The sequence below is a fragment of the Brassica rapa genome, chromosome A09, assembly GCF_000309985.2.
Source record: "Brassica rapa cultivar Chiifu-401-42 chromosome A09, CAAS_Brap_v3.01, whole genome shotgun sequence".
Classification (NCBI taxonomy): domain Eukaryota; kingdom Viridiplantae; phylum Streptophyta; class Magnoliopsida; order Brassicales; family Brassicaceae; genus Brassica; species Brassica rapa.
This window is the reverse complement of record NC_024803.2, coordinates 21,051,733-21,068,944: the sequence shown is the minus strand read 5'-3', so window position 1 is coordinate 21,068,944 and position 17,212 is coordinate 21,051,733. Positions and strand designations below refer to the sequence as shown.

At 39.2% G+C, this 17,212-nt stretch overlaps 2 protein-coding genes across 5 annotated transcripts; both read right to left on the bottom strand.

The window, feature by feature from the left end:
* Nucleotides 1–1,461: 1,461 nt before the first annotated feature.
* Nucleotides 1,462–4,495, bottom strand: CRY1 (cryptochrome circadian clock 1). Of its 3 annotated transcripts, none has more exons than XM_009115256.3 (4): nt 3,961–4,495; nt 3,511–3,729; nt 1,912–3,426; nt 1,462–1,873 (listed from the first exon to the last, which is right to left on the bottom strand). In XM_009115256.3, the coding sequence occupies exons 1-4, from the start codon at nt 4,286–4,288 to the stop codon at nt 1,869–1,871; spliced, it is 2,067 nt and encodes a 688-aa protein (XP_009113504.1). In that variant the 5' UTR covers nt 4,289–4,495; the 3' UTR covers nt 1,462–1,868.
* A 1,191-nt stretch (nt 4,496–5,686) lies between these two features.
* Nucleotides 5,687–16,916, bottom strand: LOC103838804 (probable long-chain-alcohol O-fatty-acyltransferase 7). Of its 2 annotated transcripts, none has more exons than XM_018654631.2 (2): nt 15,367–16,916; nt 5,687–15,273 (listed from the first exon to the last, which is right to left on the bottom strand). In XM_018654631.2, exons 1-2 carry the CDS (start codon nt 16,085–16,087, stop codon nt 15,035–15,037), a joined length of 960 nt encoding a protein of 319 aa, XP_018510147.1. In that variant the 5' UTR covers nt 16,088–16,916; the 3' UTR covers nt 5,687–15,034. The 2 variants fall into 2 exon arrangements, with proteins under 2 accessions (XP_018510147.1, XP_018510146.1); XM_018654630.2 differs by having other exon boundaries at nt 5,687–15,282; nt 15,367–16,913.
* Between the last annotated feature and the right edge of the window lie 296 nt (nt 16,917–17,212).

Genomic DNA, 17,212 nt, shown 5'->3' with positions numbered 1-17,212 from the left:
ATCCTGCTGGATTAGATACCTAGGTACATACGAGAGTTGGTCTAGGAATCTAGTTGAACATAATCGATCAGATTGATAACGCTTGCCTAAGGCAGTGTCGATTGACGCTTATACCATAGCATCGATCGACACTCAATCCGTAGCATCGATCGACGCTCATACCATAGCATCGATCGACGCTTATACCATAGCATCGATCGACGCTCGATCTGTGTTAACATGCGAGAGCTGAAACAGTGAACTTAGTCAATATATTAGGCTCACAGCGAGAGCTGATTGTCTTTTGCATTAGATATCGAGTTCTAGAATCAATCCTTAGCATCTATAGTTTAGAGTTCTAATAACTTGAATAAAACCCTAAATTTAGTAACCATCCTTCCATCAAACAACTATTTGCCAAGCTGAACAATTGTCTTGTTCAACTTGTTTACTGCTTTGCATATCTTTATTTACTACTTTACACCTATTAGCCTGAATTCGATCCCTAATTACTACAACTTGACCTCTTATTTGAGAGAGTATAAATCACTCTTTACAGTAATTTGAATGATATTAAGGAATCACGGTAAATACCGTAATTGTCTTGTACAAGAAACTGAAGGAATGACATTGTCGCCTAGATATCTCCAATCTCTCCATCTCAAAACCAGAATTGATCAGTTCTGAGATAGATGAACCCACATGTAAAATAACTTTAAAAGATGAAAACTCTACAGTCTCGAATTTTTATGTAGAAAAAGTCTTGTTTGGAATCCTAAAAGAATCTGAAGAACTGTTTGAAATTGAAGAAAAAATAATTAACTGGAAAGCAGCAATAGCCTTTGGACCTGGTGTCTTCTATTTTTGTAATCTTCTATTTTATGGATTTGTATTAGGCAGTGTAAGAGCATTTCCAATTTAAAACTCCATTTTGTGCTTCAAAATAGAGTAAAAGTGAAAATGAATTAAAATTGCTCTAATCCTACTTCATTTTCTACTCCATAATGGAGTGATGAACAAACAAAAAATAAATTACTCTATTTATGGAGTAAATTTCATCATAGAGTGAGATATGAAGTTGGATTGGAGCATTCCTTACTTCATATTCACTTTTATTCCATTTTTTTCTCTACTCCATTTTAGAAAAAAAATGGAGTGGGGATGGAGATGTCCTTACTGGTATTTGTTCAAATATATTTTGACTTGAAAATGATTCACAAACTTCTTTTTTTTGTGCAACTCATTCATTCATTTATTCATTCATTCATTCATTCACAAACTTCTAACTATTCGAATTGTAGCTAGAATAGGTACAATTGTGTCAATACCGTAATACGTTCACAAACTTCTAATTACCCAAATGAAAGCACGATCCCATGTGTGTGTGTGTGGTCTGAATAACTGATATTCATATCCCAAAAGATAAGTGTTCTACACACACTTGCAAACTATTAGTTAATCATAAATTTACAATACTAGATGTTTTTTTAAAGATTATGAATTGGCAGGAGTTTTTGAGTATAACCAAAACTTGAAAGCCAACAAGTATGAGATTTGGTCTATTACCACAATCGAGATACTATACAGTATTTTATTACAATATGAAACCCGATACATAGCAAGATGTACATCAGATAAGGTCCTACAAAGTTCCATAACTGGAAATACATTAACCATAACAAATGTATACTCGGCTTACAAGTCCACCCACGTTTAACCGGAGTTACAGTCCTTATGAAGTTCCTCTCCTTGTGCCTCGTTACCTGTAAAGTCAGACAGACCACAAAAAGTTTTTTGGACATTAAAATCGACACTAATTGGCTTAACAAGGGTTGCCAAGTGCCAAACAAGTAAATCAGGTTACTTGAATAATATAGGAAAATCGTACTTTAAACTTCACTCCTGTGAAAATATAAAAGACTTTCGAATAAAAGTGAGATTTGCAAGTTACGTACCCGGTTTGTGACAGCCGTCTCCAGTTAACTATTTCATGGTGGTTCTGCAAGTAGCTAGATGTTGTACTTCCTCCTCCAATCCCATTCTCTTCACTAGCAAACTGTTCCGAGTACCCTGACCACTCGGGGACAATGCCTCCGTCCCTCTCTCTTCTTCCGCTGCTGGAAGATTCTGCTGTCGACTCTTCAGTGTTTTCTGCAACAATTCTAATATTGAATTCTGGAATCATAGCAGTGACTTGGTTTGAAACCGGGTCTGCTCTTGCCTCCTGCTGCCGAGCTTGGTTGGTGTTGACCATGTTCCTCGGAACCTCTGCTCTGCTATCTCCTCCAGAGTTTCTCAAACTCAGAGACGACTCTTGGTCTTCTTCAGGTCTGATCAAGGAAGTAGTAATGCTTGGAACCATTTGATCCTCATATCTCCTGACAGGGTTGAGTCTGGTTGGTTCAGTCTCTTCCATTGTGATGTCTCTAGGGAACTCGATAGGAGCTTCAACAAACTCGGTAGAATCGCCAAGTCCTTCTTCGGATCCGTTCTCTATTGCAGCTCTTGAGGCAGCTTCTAGTTGCCACATCTGCGAGAGTGCCTCATGAAGGCGTGCTTTGGCTTCATCTAGTCCAACAATTGGTCGAGGGTAGTTTGATCCAAGCTCAATACCAGCAGCTTGAAGCACAGATTCAGGTGCGTTCCATGGATGATGTATCCACTCGGTGGGGAGTCTTGAAAGTTCTGGAAGCCACCTCCTAACGTATTCGCCATTTGGATCGAACTTGTATCCTTCAAACTGAGGGTTATCTATGCGATCAAACTCCCGGCTATCCGGGAGGGTGCCGGTGATGTACTGCCAACCGAGAGCATCACTCTCTAAATCTGCATCAAGAAGTGTGTCCCAGAAATACTTCATCCCCCATCTCCATGGCAACTGAAGCACTTTGACAAAGAAGCTTGAAACAACAACTCTAATGCGATCGTGCAACCAACCAGTAGCCCATAACTCTCTCATCCCGGCATCGACCAGGGGATATCCGGTCCGGCCTTGCCTCCAGGCCTTGAAATAGTTCTCGTCCACAGCCCAAGGGAAGAACTTAAGATGGCCGAGAAGTGGTCTTTCGTGAGAGTAGGGATGGTTGAAGCTTATGTACCTAGAGTATTCCCTGAGACCGATAGATTTGAGGAAAAGATTCACGCTCTCTTCCCCGGCTTGGTTTCCTTCGTTTGCCCATGCAACCTGTTTGATCCGAAGAAGATGGAAAACCTTTCTCACACTCACTTCCCCAAAGTGCAAGTGTGGAGAAAGGAACGAGGTTGTGGCACTGTCAGCTTTCCTGCGGTTCTTGGAGTATTCGATCAGTGGTCCGTTTATGAAGGTTGTGAGAGCCTTATCAGCATTACTCCAACCCGGAGACCACGCACGAGCTAGAAGTGCATTGCTTCCTTTCTCTGATTCATCTTCGAAGATCAATGTATCCGCAACACACTTGGACACATCGCCTGCTAACACAAAAAGAGTTATCAAAAGTGGATAACATACATTTCAGATAGTCACAAGTGTGTGTGTGTGGTGGAGAAGCAAACCAGAAATAATCTTCTTGGGTGGGAGAAGAGGAGACTCAGGGTCATAAGGCATGCTAAGGCATCTTTCCCAAAAGGCAGCAAACATTGAGAAAGGACGGCCTAATTCATCAGTCACTTCCCATGGCTCGTAAAGCAAATCTGCGTTGAATGATTTAACCGCTATCCCTTCCGCTGTCAGAGCGTCCTTGGCACGATGATCACGGACCAAGGATAAGGGATCTGAAATATCAATAAACTTTTTATCTTTTCAGAGTGGATAAAGATCTTCAATACATACATAACAGATGAATCTTTTTTTTTTTTTTTTTTGGAACTTCATAACAGATGCATCTAAGTTTATTTTTTTGGTGATCATTTAACCCAATACAACAGAACATAACCCAAGATTATTTCAGTCACAAACCATTAATCTAGAAAAAGCAAGAGAGGGAAGGGAGATGGAACACAGACCATACAAATGGTTGAAGAAGATCTGAGAAGCACCAGTGGATTTAACAACTTCAAGAAGAGAAGCAACACTATCAGTAGATCTCTTGGTGATGAGACAAGTACCAAGGCTTCTAAGAGACGAATCGAGCTGAGCCAAACTGTTCTTGAGCCACCACCTTGAAACCCTACCAGGCTGATAGTGCCCTTCTTCCTCTGGTGCCCATACAAACACAGCAATTACAGGTCCAGCTCTTACAGCTGCAGCTAAAGCTGGATTATCTTCAACTCTTAGATCTCTTCTAAACCATACAATACTACACCCACCACCACCTGAACATGAATTAGACATCTCTCAATCTTAAAGCTCTTACGGCTGCAGCAAACTGATTTTTTTTTATTCAGTCTGCAGCAGAAGAATCGAAGCCCTTTGGTGTATATTTTTGATGAGAAAAAAAAAGAAAAAAAAAAGCTTATCTTATCGAATATCTTTGTGTGAGTGCCTCTCTGGCAAAATGCAACTATACTTTTGGAAATTATTCACCCAAAAAGATTTTTTTCTAATTTTGGACTGAAATAATGACCAACAAGATATAAGCGTTATTTTTTTAATATTTAGTATTCATCTTTGTATTTAATATTACGTTACAGTTAGAAATATAATTATGAATTAGATCTGACCCGTACCTCCGCACATGTATTTGTTTTTAATTTTTATAAATGTTTAAAAATTAAATACATACATTATTGTACTAATTAAATTAGCAGATGCTAATTAAATAAATATAACTGACTTAGTTTTATTATTCTGAAAATTTTAAACGATTTCGATTAATTTAATTTTTAATAAACCAATAAATTAATCTGATCATTTAATCCATTTTATAGTTTTTTATGGATTGTAAAATTGATTTTTTGATTTTAATTTTTTAAATAATTAAATGATTGCATATCTTTTAAATTTATTAGGTAGCTAAATATTAGGTAATTTCATAATAATTTTTATGGAAATTGTTATTTATAAAGTCAGTGGTATTAGATGGTAGTTATTGAAGAAAATTACTGGGTTAAAATTTATTTGTCTTCAGTTTTAATAGTTTAGATTAATTATCCAAATAATTTTGTAGAGAAAAAAACAAAGAACTTGGACGTTGAGATAGAGAGAGAGAGTGGACACTAGGAAAAATGATTCAGTTCACACGAGGAGATTTCTTAGAATTATTTTCCACCACAAGTTTTGTTATTATTTCTATTTGGGTTGTATTTCTCCCACTTGAAATATTATCCCTATCCAGTGGAAATCAAATCAACTGTGACTCACAAGTTTTCATTCACTTCCTCTATAAATTTCCCATTTTCTATGTTCAATAATAACAAAAAGAATCTGATTCTTTTGGTCTCTGGAATCGATTCTAATCAATTTATAAGAATCGTGTAGCATAATAAAAGAGTTAACTGATTCCAACTCATGGATTAATCTATATGAACCCACATATTTTAAAATTCAATATGGCCAACAAGTAATAAGTAATAATAATATTTTTTTTTATTTTTTTAACTATTAAGGATAATGATGATATATGTACTGAGGATTGTTCTGAAATTTTATTGGCAGATTAGGATATGAGAGAGAGGGACATATTAGCAAAGTGGACGAGAGATGGATATGGTTGGCCCTCCTCACCTTTTAGACATTTTGTTTTACTTCTATTTTTTTAATATCGTGGTTTATCTTTAAATTTGCTTCCTCTTTTCATTTCTTTTTCTAGGGAGGTGGTTATTATGAAACAATTATACTCCGTTACAAGTTAAAATAAGTTACTACGAGGGTGGTATACTGAAAGTTAAAAATTTTATTTAATTTTTGTTATTAGTTATTCATTCTTGTATTTATATTTCTTCATTAAATTTTTTTGAAATATATCTATCTTACTAAAACAAAATCATAATACGAAAATAATCTTACATCTACGTTACATATAACATAATATGTCACAAATTTTTTTAATTATCCCTTGATTTTTAATTGTAATTTGGATATTACTTTTTTCTTTTATGTCCGTGGAGAATCCCAATCGGTAAGCTCAGACTAATCTCTACAAGGCCTTCCCTTCGGGCACAATCACACCTAGATAATCTTATACTAAATGATATATATATATATACTATATAATTTTTGTTGTTAAATAACTATTTAAATGTATTTAACATTGGTGACTAAGTTAAAGTGTAATATATTGAATCATCCAATGTTAGTAATGATTCACTTTCACGTATCATATTTGCAGAAATAAGAGTAGTGATTTTTAATTATTTGAGTTCCTGCTGTTTTCAAAAATTTCCTTCATTACGACTACTCTTGTTTTCTTTGAGGAGAAGCAAAATAATAAGTTTTGAAAAATTGATATACCATGAATTTTACCAGTTTTTAGTCATGGTATATAGACGTTTTAGAATATATTTATTATGTTTGGAGTCTTTTTAGAGTATTTACAGGTTCATGACTGTTTTGGAAATATATGATGATTTTGGAGCATTTTGGAGATAAAACTAGAAGAAACTCGTACCTGTCCGTCGAACAAGTCCAATGTCGACATTCAGAGTCAAACATTGATCGACAGACATCTCTTGTCGTTTATCGACAGCAAAGTGCGTAAGGTCCAACTTGGTTCCCAGCCGACTTGGACCTGTCCGTCGAACAAGTCCAATGTCGACATTCAGAGTAAAACATTGATCGACAGACATCTCTTGTCGTTTATCGACAGCGAAGTGCATAAGGTCCAACTTGGTTCCCAGCCGACTTATAGTCCAAGTTCCACATAAATTACATAAATACCTTTGGCCAACTTTAACCTAATATTTTTATGTACTTTGCCATTGTTCTGGGCAACACACACTTTCATATTTTCTTACTTTCAAAATAAACATATTTAGAGTTTTTAGTAGTTTGGATAAAAGATCCAAGACTCCTTCAGAGCTTTGTATTAGAACTCCAATTTTTATACCTTATTCTATTCATGCATTCTATTCAGATACTTGCTATGTTCTGCTTTGCTATGTCTGAGTAATTTCTATTGATAGATTTATGGTTTAAGTGAAATATTATGAGGGATTAATAGCCTAAACTATAGAGAACTGGTAAGGTGATAGAAATCCTTCAGATAATTGTTTGTAATGTTTGTGTTTTATAGTAGTTAACTAGAACCCTAAACTTAGGATAATTAGGCGCACGCTACGGCATGGTCTGTTATCTGAATTAATTATCTTGACCTATGATTGCTAGAAACAAGCGACAACTGATTTAGTTAAGACTAGTGAACCTATCAATCAACTCACTAAAGCTTGCATAAGGAAACATCGATTGATGCTAATCTCATAGCATTGATCGACGTTCGATCCATATCAACAAGCGACAACTGATATATTGGACTTAGTCAATGGAATTGATTTGCACGCGGGAGCTGGAATACTTTCTCATTAGAATTCGAGTTCTAGGATTGATAACCTAAGCATCTATATCATTATAATCATGATTTCCTAAAACCCTACATCTAGCTACTTTCTCATAATTTGTCACAACCTCAACCAACCAATCAATCAACTGAACAACTACCTTGTCCACCTCTGCTATTTTCTAAAACCCTAGGGCGGGCACGACGACCGTCCATCCTCCCCGCCCTGGGGCGGGCACGACAACCGTCCTTCTAGGCGGGGACAACGTCTATCTCTCCTCCCCGCCCTAGGGCGGGCACAACGCCTGTCTCTCTTCACCGCCCTAGGGCGGTCATGACACCTTCCTTTGTAGTCTTGATTGAATCAATCCTTGTTTCGTCTCGACTGGATTCATCTTTGAAGTTTTACGATAAAAACCGCAAAGATTTTTTCCCGTTAAAGTTTAAATTAATCGTATAAAACGATAATAGTTAACATAACACCATTTGTTATCTCGACTAGACGATTAGTATTATCGTCTCAGGAAACTAGAAATACAAGAACTGGCATCATAAGAAAGGTGATTTCCTGAAGGAAATCATAAAAACGCTTAAGTCAAAATACAGTCCAAGAATGTCCAAAACGCGGCACAAGCTCAATTTTCACAGAAGATAAATGGAAAAGACGATAAGTGTCAAGTTTCCGAGGTAATCGTGAAGATCGAAAGGATAAAGAAGGTTTCCGCAAAGGGATAAACTCAAATCAAGGGCAGGAAGGGAAAGAAAACCGACCTTGAAGGGATATATAAGGAGAGCCAAGACGAAGTGCAAAGGGGATCCAAAAATTTAGTCCTAAGAGATTTCTATTGGCTTTAGGAGAACTTAGAACTTAGGTGGCTAGACTAGCGCGTTCCTTACTTAGAATGTTTTTCCGCTTTGTTTTACGATTCTCCATTGTTAACGATTTCCTATTCAACTATTTTTGGTGAAAACCTGTATCTCAATTCATCTTATTCAAAAAAATGCCTTTGTGCAATTTACCATCGATATTTTGTTATCTTTTTCGTATTCGTATGTTAACACAGATAATCCGGATCCTCAGAAAAAGTCGAGAATCTTGGCTTTACTCCATTAACTAAAATCGACAGTGCGAATTTCGGTTCTCACAAACACCATTATGAGATTTGGTGGAGAAGTCTATAAATTTTAGAGTAATCTTAGGAGCTTTTGTAGCAAGACCCAATGTTGATAATGCAGGGAACAACAAATTTCTCAGGGTCCTCAAACTTGGCGAGTTTCTTCGCCTCTGAAGGTGCACTTCTAGCTTCATCAAACAATGCTTTAACCTATTCCATAGATTTTTTAGTGTTCTTGAAGAATTAAGTCAAGCGGAAATTATCCCAAGCTTCCTTAAAGGACACTACATTAAGTTATCCACATTAAAACCATCAGCGACATTATTGATGAGTAACAATCGAACAAATATCAATCTCTAATATTTAGAAATGGTGCATACGAGTTTAAAAAGGTGCATATTTGTAAACAACCATCGGCCACATCATTCATCACGCTTTATAGGTTGCTAGACATGTATATATGATATACAAAATGACTAAATAAAAAGACACCATAAACTGTACATCCACAAAGGTAGTATAACCTCGTCCTCTTCAATTTCAGTTGATCCAGGTGTTATCTCATTCACAAAGTAGGTTTTTGGTACATGGGTATTCAACTCATTTAGATTAATTGGATCATCTGACCTTTGATGTTTCCATGACAGCCTTAACTAACGTATCAACATGTAATGCATTCGATATAAAGTCGTTATGCAAACAAAGACTTCTTTTTTAAAAGAATTTTACTGAGCCAAAATGATATTTTCTTACCAAACAAGTCAGACATGTGCATATGTGCATCTTTATGATACATTGTAGTATAATTATCATTAAATACATGTTTACGTTTCTTCTGTTGAACTCAAATGTATTACACTACTACATATTTCGTACATTTTTAGGACTGTTGTATAATTTTTTACATTCCGCTTTACTTACGCATGTTGGATGGGTGATGTATCTAGACGTTGACTAGTCATCTTCGTTCCTACAAATATAAATTATTTATTCTTTAATGATAAAAATTGGTCTCAGTTCCACACCCTTAAATATACAAATTCATCTTTATCTTCCTCGACGATTTATGTGAATCGGCTTGGATTTGTACACCATGTTAATTAAACATCCTCTGTCAATTGTTTAATCCTTGGGTGGAATGTACGTTGTGAAGGCTAAACAAAAGTAATAGTTTCCTCTTTTACATTGTGTCCACCATGAATATGTCTGCTAAAGGGCTGTCAGAAAAGTGGGTTGGGTTCCTTTGTTGAATTACCCATGTTCTCCAATAAAGAGATGAGAAGAAGTGATGAATTTCCACCAGTAAAATTGGTAACTGTATACTTGTTACCTCATCCACTAGTTCAGCCAAATGGGCGACTTTTCATCTTCCACTTTGTCCACCAAGTTCGGGTTTGTCATATCAAAACTAGGACTAAACATTTTATATGATGTTATAAACTTTGATATTGTTTAACAGCTACATAGTTTAGCTACAAAATTATCACGTTAGAATTATCTTCAACTTCAAGTATATCCTGAAGATGAAAAAATATTATTGTTAATTTACAATTTTAGGGTCTTGCAAGACCTTTTTTGTCATAAAAAACAGACTCATATTGACTCAGTGAACCATATTGGTAGCGCCGCATCCATATGAACGACAAAAGACGGCTGTTTCCTGACACTTCGTGCTAGACTATCCGTCTTCAAATTTTTCGTTCTTGGTACATGAATGATCTCTGAGCTGAGGAAACTTTCTTGCAGGGACTTGATATCCTCCAAATAACTTGCAAATGCGGGCCATTCTTCTGGTTCCGAATAATCTTCACCAATTGAGAACAATCCGTTGCAAACGTGACCCGAAACTGACGTAAATTCCTCATACATTCCATTGCCCAGAGTAGCGCTTCCACCTCCGAGTGAAAGGTGAGAGAAACTATCCCTGACATTTCTTGCTCCTATCAAACAATCATAACCATATAGAGTAATGTACCAACCTTGTCCTGAAAACAACTCATTCTATTTCCAAGAGCCATCTATGAAACACCAGCACCCAAGAATTGACGGGAGGTCCAGAACCTCAACATGTTGTGCTACCGTCTAAGTTTTCAACACTTGTGCTTCAGCCCAGAACGTTGATTCTATTTCCGGCAATTTGAGTGTTTCCCGGGATAATTATCAAGATTACTAAAAATTTTGTTATTCTTTCCTTTCCAAATGTATCATAGAATCCATGCAAATTGGTGATCATCCTTTTTAGGGCAAATTATCCAGAATAGATGATCCATATTTGTGAAGAGGGACCCACTGGGAAAAATATTTGGATTCGATGGTATCTTTGAGAGGGCATAAACCTGACGAGCTGAAGAGCATTCGAAAAACACATGATTTATTGATTCCTCTGAAACTCCACATCAAGCACAACATATATCCCCTTGTAGTCCTCGCGCTTGCACATTTTTTTAACTGCTATGCATCCTGACACCAGTTGCCACAAGAAATGTTTAATTTTTGGTGGCCACCTAACTTTCGAACATAACACTTTCAAGATATCAATTGTGGGTCCAAACAAACACTGCTGTTTGTTTTTCTACTTGGTAGGCAGATTTAACCGTGTATTTCCCATTATTGGTAACATGCCAGCCATCCCTATCTCCCATTCGAGTTATGCTCAGAAGTATGCTTTCTATTATTTTTGCATCATGGGGTTCCACTAAAGCCCGAATATCCTGTGAATTCGAAGTTCGTGAAGCTAAATCAATGAGAAAATCAACTGTAATGTCATGGTAACTGTTATGATGATTTTTATTTGCTGGTCTCGGGCGAGTGGCGGAGAGCCATGGGCACGTCATCCATATCTTTGACCTCTGGCTCCTCTGTATGCGGAACTCGGGACTTGATTTGCGTGGGTGGTGCGGTCTTGACTTGTTTCTTTAGAGTGACCTGGTAGCAGTGGCGGGCGGTTTCCTGATCTCCTCTAATCGCCCTAACGCCCCAAGGAGTGGGGAATGTTATTGTCTGATGGAGAGTCGAGGGAATTGCCCCCATTCCATGAATCCACGCTCGGCCCAGGATCACGTTGTAAGAGGAATGATAGTTGACGACCAGTAGCCTAGTGGGTAGGCTAACCCCTTCAGCATGGATAGGGAGGATGACCTCTCCTGTTGTTTGTTTGACCTCCCCGCTGAATCCGACAAGGGGGATTGTTTTACGTATCAGGACTTCCTCCTCCAGCCCTATCTAGAGCTGCCGCTGTCCACCAGTATTCTTTTAACCAGACAGTTTGCTATAGTAAGCGAGATGACGAGGGCATCGTGGTGTGGCACCAAGACTCCCTCTCGTTCTTCGGCGGTGAAAGTTACTTTGTCGGTCTTGGGACATTCTGACTTGACCCTTTCGGAGTTTCCCCATACGTCGTGGGCGTTATCCTGAACGGCGGCATGGTTTACGCTGCACGCCTCTGGTCCTTCAGATATGAGGTGGATCGTCCTGCCTCCTAGGCACGGAAGGACGGGCTTGGCTTTGACGAGCTTGCTTGTCCAGCTTTGCAAGTTGTCGGATAAGCCCTCGGAATCGGTCCCTCTTCGAGCGGCTTCGGATAGCTCGTCACGTTTGTCTATTGCCATCATCACGTAGTTAGATTACTCTCCTCCTTCTAGCGCCAAACTGTTAGGGGATTTTTGTGTAGGCTCTTTGTGAGTACTACGGAACGATGGACAAGCTAGTAAACCAAGGGTATTTGTATGTATTTCATGAGGATTTAGAGAGGATAATAAAGAGATAGGCTTGAAGAGACCTTTATTAGATAGAACAAGCAAGATTACAAGGTATTGAGTAAGAACCCTAATTCTAGCAGTCTAACTCTAGTCTCTAAGCCTTGGAGAAGTTGATCCCTTGCTTTAAGGTTTTAGTAGCTCTTATATAGCCGTCTAGGAGTCGGTTCCATTAGGTTAAACTCTTCGATAATCGGAAATATGGAAAGTTCTCCTTATCGGAAGTTTTCCATTTCTTGGAAGGGAGCTCGGTTCCAGGGACCGAACTCAGGGTTTCTTCTAGCGGGGACCTGGAGCGTTCCCTTATCGGGGACCCGAGGGTCTGGGTCCTGCCTGGAGGCTGGAGGAAATGGTACCGAGGTATTTTTCCCCAACAATAACCATCAAGGCAACCGCGATACGCCATGAGCCATTCAGAAACTTGCTTAGTGCTGCACCTCGGCGCCTCACGTACGATGTGACTAATCGAAGAATCGGAAACCAGAGCTTCGTATCATCTTGAAAATAGGATTCATAGACGCATTGGAACCCAACCGGTGGCGACCAAGGCCTCTGGCTTTTCGAAGGATTCATGAACGTCACCCCCAGTCCGCGACGTTCCCTCAAAAGTTTCTTCACGCTATCAGGGGTCGACTGCGTCTCGATAACATTCTCCCAGGCCTGGCCACTCACGTCTGGGAAGCGCAGGAACTCGGGAGCTACTGCCGGGAGTTCCTTAAAATTTTCTCCAAGGTAATAGCATGTTGGCACGTAGTTAACGAGAGGAACTCCGTCTCTCACACCGCCCGAACCGTCTCTCTCGCAGGCCTGCGGCTCAGCTGGATTTCTTCCTACTTCTTGTCGGTATGAGCGCGCTGACTCGGAGACCAAAATCCTTTGAGACAGATCTAAATTCTGAGTTCCCATCATCGCTTCGTGATGGACCTGTTCGAATTCTTCGAGCAGAACCCCGCTCACATCCCTAGCGGGACTAGATGCAGTCGCGACCTCTTTCCCTTTTTGTTTACGAGATAACCTCCCACCAGATGACATATCGCTATCTATGCTACAACAACAACAATCTAGAGAGAGAAGCAGAGAGGAAGAGAGAGAAAGTACGTGGATAACGCAGAGAAGAATGGAGAGAACGAGAAGTGGACAAGTATTTATAGAGGGGAAGCGGGGCATTTCCCCGAGGCGTCATCATTGAGTCTACATGGACTTACATGGGCCTAGAGACAGTATTCAGTCCCCGAAGAAATCGACACGTCGTTTTGACTTCTCGCGATAACCGGCTCTAACCCAGATCGAACCAACGGTCGAAATAAAAATCGGATCTAACCAAACAAAATCGGTTCGACCAAGACTCGATTAAACCGCCTGATAAAATGAGAAGTACATGACGATGTCTCGCGTTGTGCCGACCAGGCAACGTACTTTCGCGACGATCCATCTGTTCTTCCAAACCATTAACTTTCCAAATTCATCGAGTTAGACAGAACGTCACTCACCGATGAACTGGGGGGACTTACTGTAGAGGATGGATTCGACCATCCCTCAAGGCCTGGAAAACAGACGACCCGGCCCATAACAAGGCGTAACAACATCTCGGCGCAGCAGCTCGAGGCGCCGGTCTCTCGGCGCGATGCGAGGGAACTTTTAGTCAGTTGCATTTCGACTAGACGAATCCGGCTAAATGGCTCCTCGAAGCAACGTGGGCTTCTCGGCCCAACGAGTTAAAAGCCCACGAAGACGATGCAAGATAGGTCACGTGGAAACACCAAGTTGACTATAAATGAGAGGAGGGGTGTAACGTAGAAAGGATCCGAAACAACTCACACATACTTTGCGGCTAGATTAGGGTTTTACCTTCATTATCTTGATGTACTGTATCTTTCTGGCAAAGCTCTTCGAGCTCCGGTCACTTTTCCTTTACGCATTTCCTTTCCTTGTAATCGACGAAACGTTTATCCGACCGTCAATAAGACGTCTTTGCTAAACCCACATCTAAAACCAAACTTTCCCTCGTTTAGTACCGTTTTCCGATCAAACAACAACTCGTACATCGGACAATTTTATTAAAGAGAACCTAAATCAGTAGCATATGTTTTTGAAAAACATAGGCATGCTATTCTTCAATGGAGGTTTCCGATTGTGGTTGGAAGGCAGATTCACAAAGCAATTTATATAGGTGGAAAAACAAAGGGATGTAGAATGATACCATCTCTCTTGGAAAAAAGGAGTAAAAAAACAGAACTGGATGATCTAAAGTGAATCCACATTATTACACCGTAACAGTGAACTGTAGAAACTGATGAACTTCCAGATGGAAAGGATGAGGATGATGGAGGAGTAGGTGCTTTATATTTCTAAAGCCCAATATAATTGACCTAATAAAATTATGTGTTAAGTAAAAGATTGTATCATGTGGCGATTATAGCCTTATGATTGGACGAATCCAGCCTCTAAACACAAGTCGCCCGAGAACATGTTTTGATAATTAAAAGGAAGCTACCATGTGTCATCTTTTGCTCTATATATTCTGAATGATGTGGAGGGCCGTGGTGAGAGATAACTCACATTTATTATAACGGATAAGATAAATCATTGCAAATTTTAACCATGTTTCACAAATCATATTAATCGTGCGATTTTTTTTGTTTTTAATTCTTCATCATGGATGATCAATAATTTTTTTAAATTTATATAGAATTTATCATTCAACTGATTACAAACATAATATTAAAAAAATCTGCGTGTATACGCGGGTATTCATCTAATATCAGTAACTATTAAGTTAGTTCACTGAAATAACCTGCGTCTTAAGGTACAAAAAAATTAACTTGCGTCTTAGGAAATCAATGAGCAATGAGGCTTCATTGAAGCATTTCTCCGTCACGTTACTACGAATCCAAGGAGGGAAAAACAGCCACCAAGTGGTCACAACCACAAAACCCACCGTTAGCAGCCGTGATAACATCTGTCTCACCACCCACCTCTGTGCAAACGCAGTCCTTTTCACCGCCACTTCCCCGACTGTGCAAACTCCATGTAGCACAAAGAACAAAGTGAGTTCTCCTGTAGGCATCTCACCGATTATATAGAAGAAAAGCACTTCGTGAAACACACCAGAGACTATGAAAGTCGCCAAAACACTAATTAACATTGCAGAATCATCAGAACACATTAGGTGTTGGCAGACACGCCGCACAGGAGTGTAGACGCATGCCCGGAGACTTGCAGAGACTAGGAGGTTCCATCGGCGTCCCCAGAAGTCTTGAAGAGACGTGGCTAAGTATGGTTCCTTAAAATGTGGCTCTAGATTGCATTTAAGAATGATAGTCAACAAAATTCTGAAGAGCGTTAGGGAAACCTCAAGTAAAACATATAAAAACGGTGGATAGAGACCCAATAGCATAATGGGAGGAAGGGTTTTCCAGTGATATAAATGTAACAATACACCTAAGAGTACAACTTTAATTGCGAAAATCCATGTGTGCATTTGATCCTGACCTCCTGCTTGAGGTTTAGGGTTCTTTTGACGCTGGATGGGGAAACAAGTGAAACATGTGAATAAGAAGATGTTTGAGGGTAGTGGAGAAAGAGGACCTTGATCAAAGGAAAAGAGGATGAGTTTCAAATCGGCAAGTATTAGCAAAATTGCTGCGGGGGAAGAGAAAAGTGGAAAGGACAAGAACAGAGGAAGAACAAGAAACAAAACACATACAGGGAGAATAGAGACTAAACGGAAAAAACCAGATTTGATTCTAGGTGGCAAAAAGAAACAATAAGATACCGACATTATCGTTGAAACCCCTACTTTCACCAAGCTATTCAGTTCTTTCTCCATACCTCAGTTTTTTTTGTTCTGATTTTCTAGGTTTTGCAATGAGAGAAGTTTTATTTTTGATAATTAAGTTTTTGCAATGAGAGATGTTTAACACGGTGTCGGTGTGTAGCAAAGTAATCCGGATTGAGTAAAGAGGTAACGAGGGCACGTGATTTTACAGGTTGACGAAGATGTTTGCTTGTACGTTCTTGTTTCTGAGGCTGCCTCTTACTGTAACGACCAGAATTCTTAAATTCGCTTTTGGTTTCTTTTTTTGTTATTAATTAAATTTCTCTAAACCGAGCTGGTTTCTTTTTGGTATAAGTAATAAACTCAACCTTTTGTTTTCGTTTGACCAAACCGGTTGGTTTACTTGATTAATTATTTTTACCTAGCTATATATATATATTGGTATGCATCTCTCCTCTCTTCCTTACCCTAGCCGCACACGTCTCCTTAAATGGTGATCAAAGGAGGAAGTCACTATCACCACACGCACTGTTGCCGCCGCGTCCATGATGGTGAAGTTAGGTACCGGATCCTTTAGATGGTGAATATGACCAAGACGAGGAGATTGTCACATCACCGCAGGCGTGAGCTGTCAGCCGTAAGTTGAATGTTGTCACAGCATGAGTCATATTCACCAGCCTTATCAGAAAGGCATATCCCCAAAGATGCTTAGCTCACAGCTCATCTTCGCTTTTGCTTTATGCTTTTGCTTTATGCTTTCTAGTCATCATTGACAGGTCATTGTTTGGACCGTTAGTGTGATCTCAAAACTTTAGTATTTGTATCCCTTTCCTGCATTTGCAGAAGTTAATCAGAAATTATTCAATCTCCCAATCTCTAAAAAACTCTATACTTTTTCACACTAAGAAGCTAGAACTTTCGAGGTGACTATTCTGAACTCATAGTCTCCTTCTAAGCTAGTATTCACAACTCTTAGTGACTATAACTAGTTTGGATTTATCTATCATACTCACCCTTGTCTCATTGGTATCAGATGTCTCTCGATCCTCGGTGATGCAATAATGGAGGAAACACGACTCCAAGAACGCTCTTTGACCGAACAGGTTGACGAGATCCGGTCACTCCACGATATCCTAGCCGCCAACGTCAAATCCCAAATGGACTCCCTCAACGCCT

Excerpts from the sequence above, each read along its gene's own strand:
- CRY1 (XM_009115256.3), bottom strand. The coding sequence starts at position 4,288 with ATGTCTAATTCATGTTCAGGTGGTGGTGGGTGTAGTATTGTATGGTTT. Across the intron at positions 3,730-3,960 it reads CTTCTTCAACCATTTGTATG|ATCCCTTATCCTTGGTCCGT; the intron begins GTCTGTGTTCCA and ends TTGATATTTCAG. Across the intron at positions 3,427-3,510 it reads ACCCAAGAAGATTATTTCTG|GCGATGTGTCCAAGTGTGTT; the intron begins GTTTGCTTCTCC and ends TTGTGTTAGCAG.
- LOC103838804 (XM_018654630.2), bottom strand. The coding sequence starts at position 16,087 with ATGGAGAAAGAACTGAATAGCTTGGTGAAAGTAGGGGTTTCAACGATA. Across the intron at positions 15,283-15,366 it reads GGCGACTTTCATAGTCTCTG|TTTGCACAGTCGGGGAAGTG; the intron begins GTGTGTTTCACG and ends TGCTACATGGAG.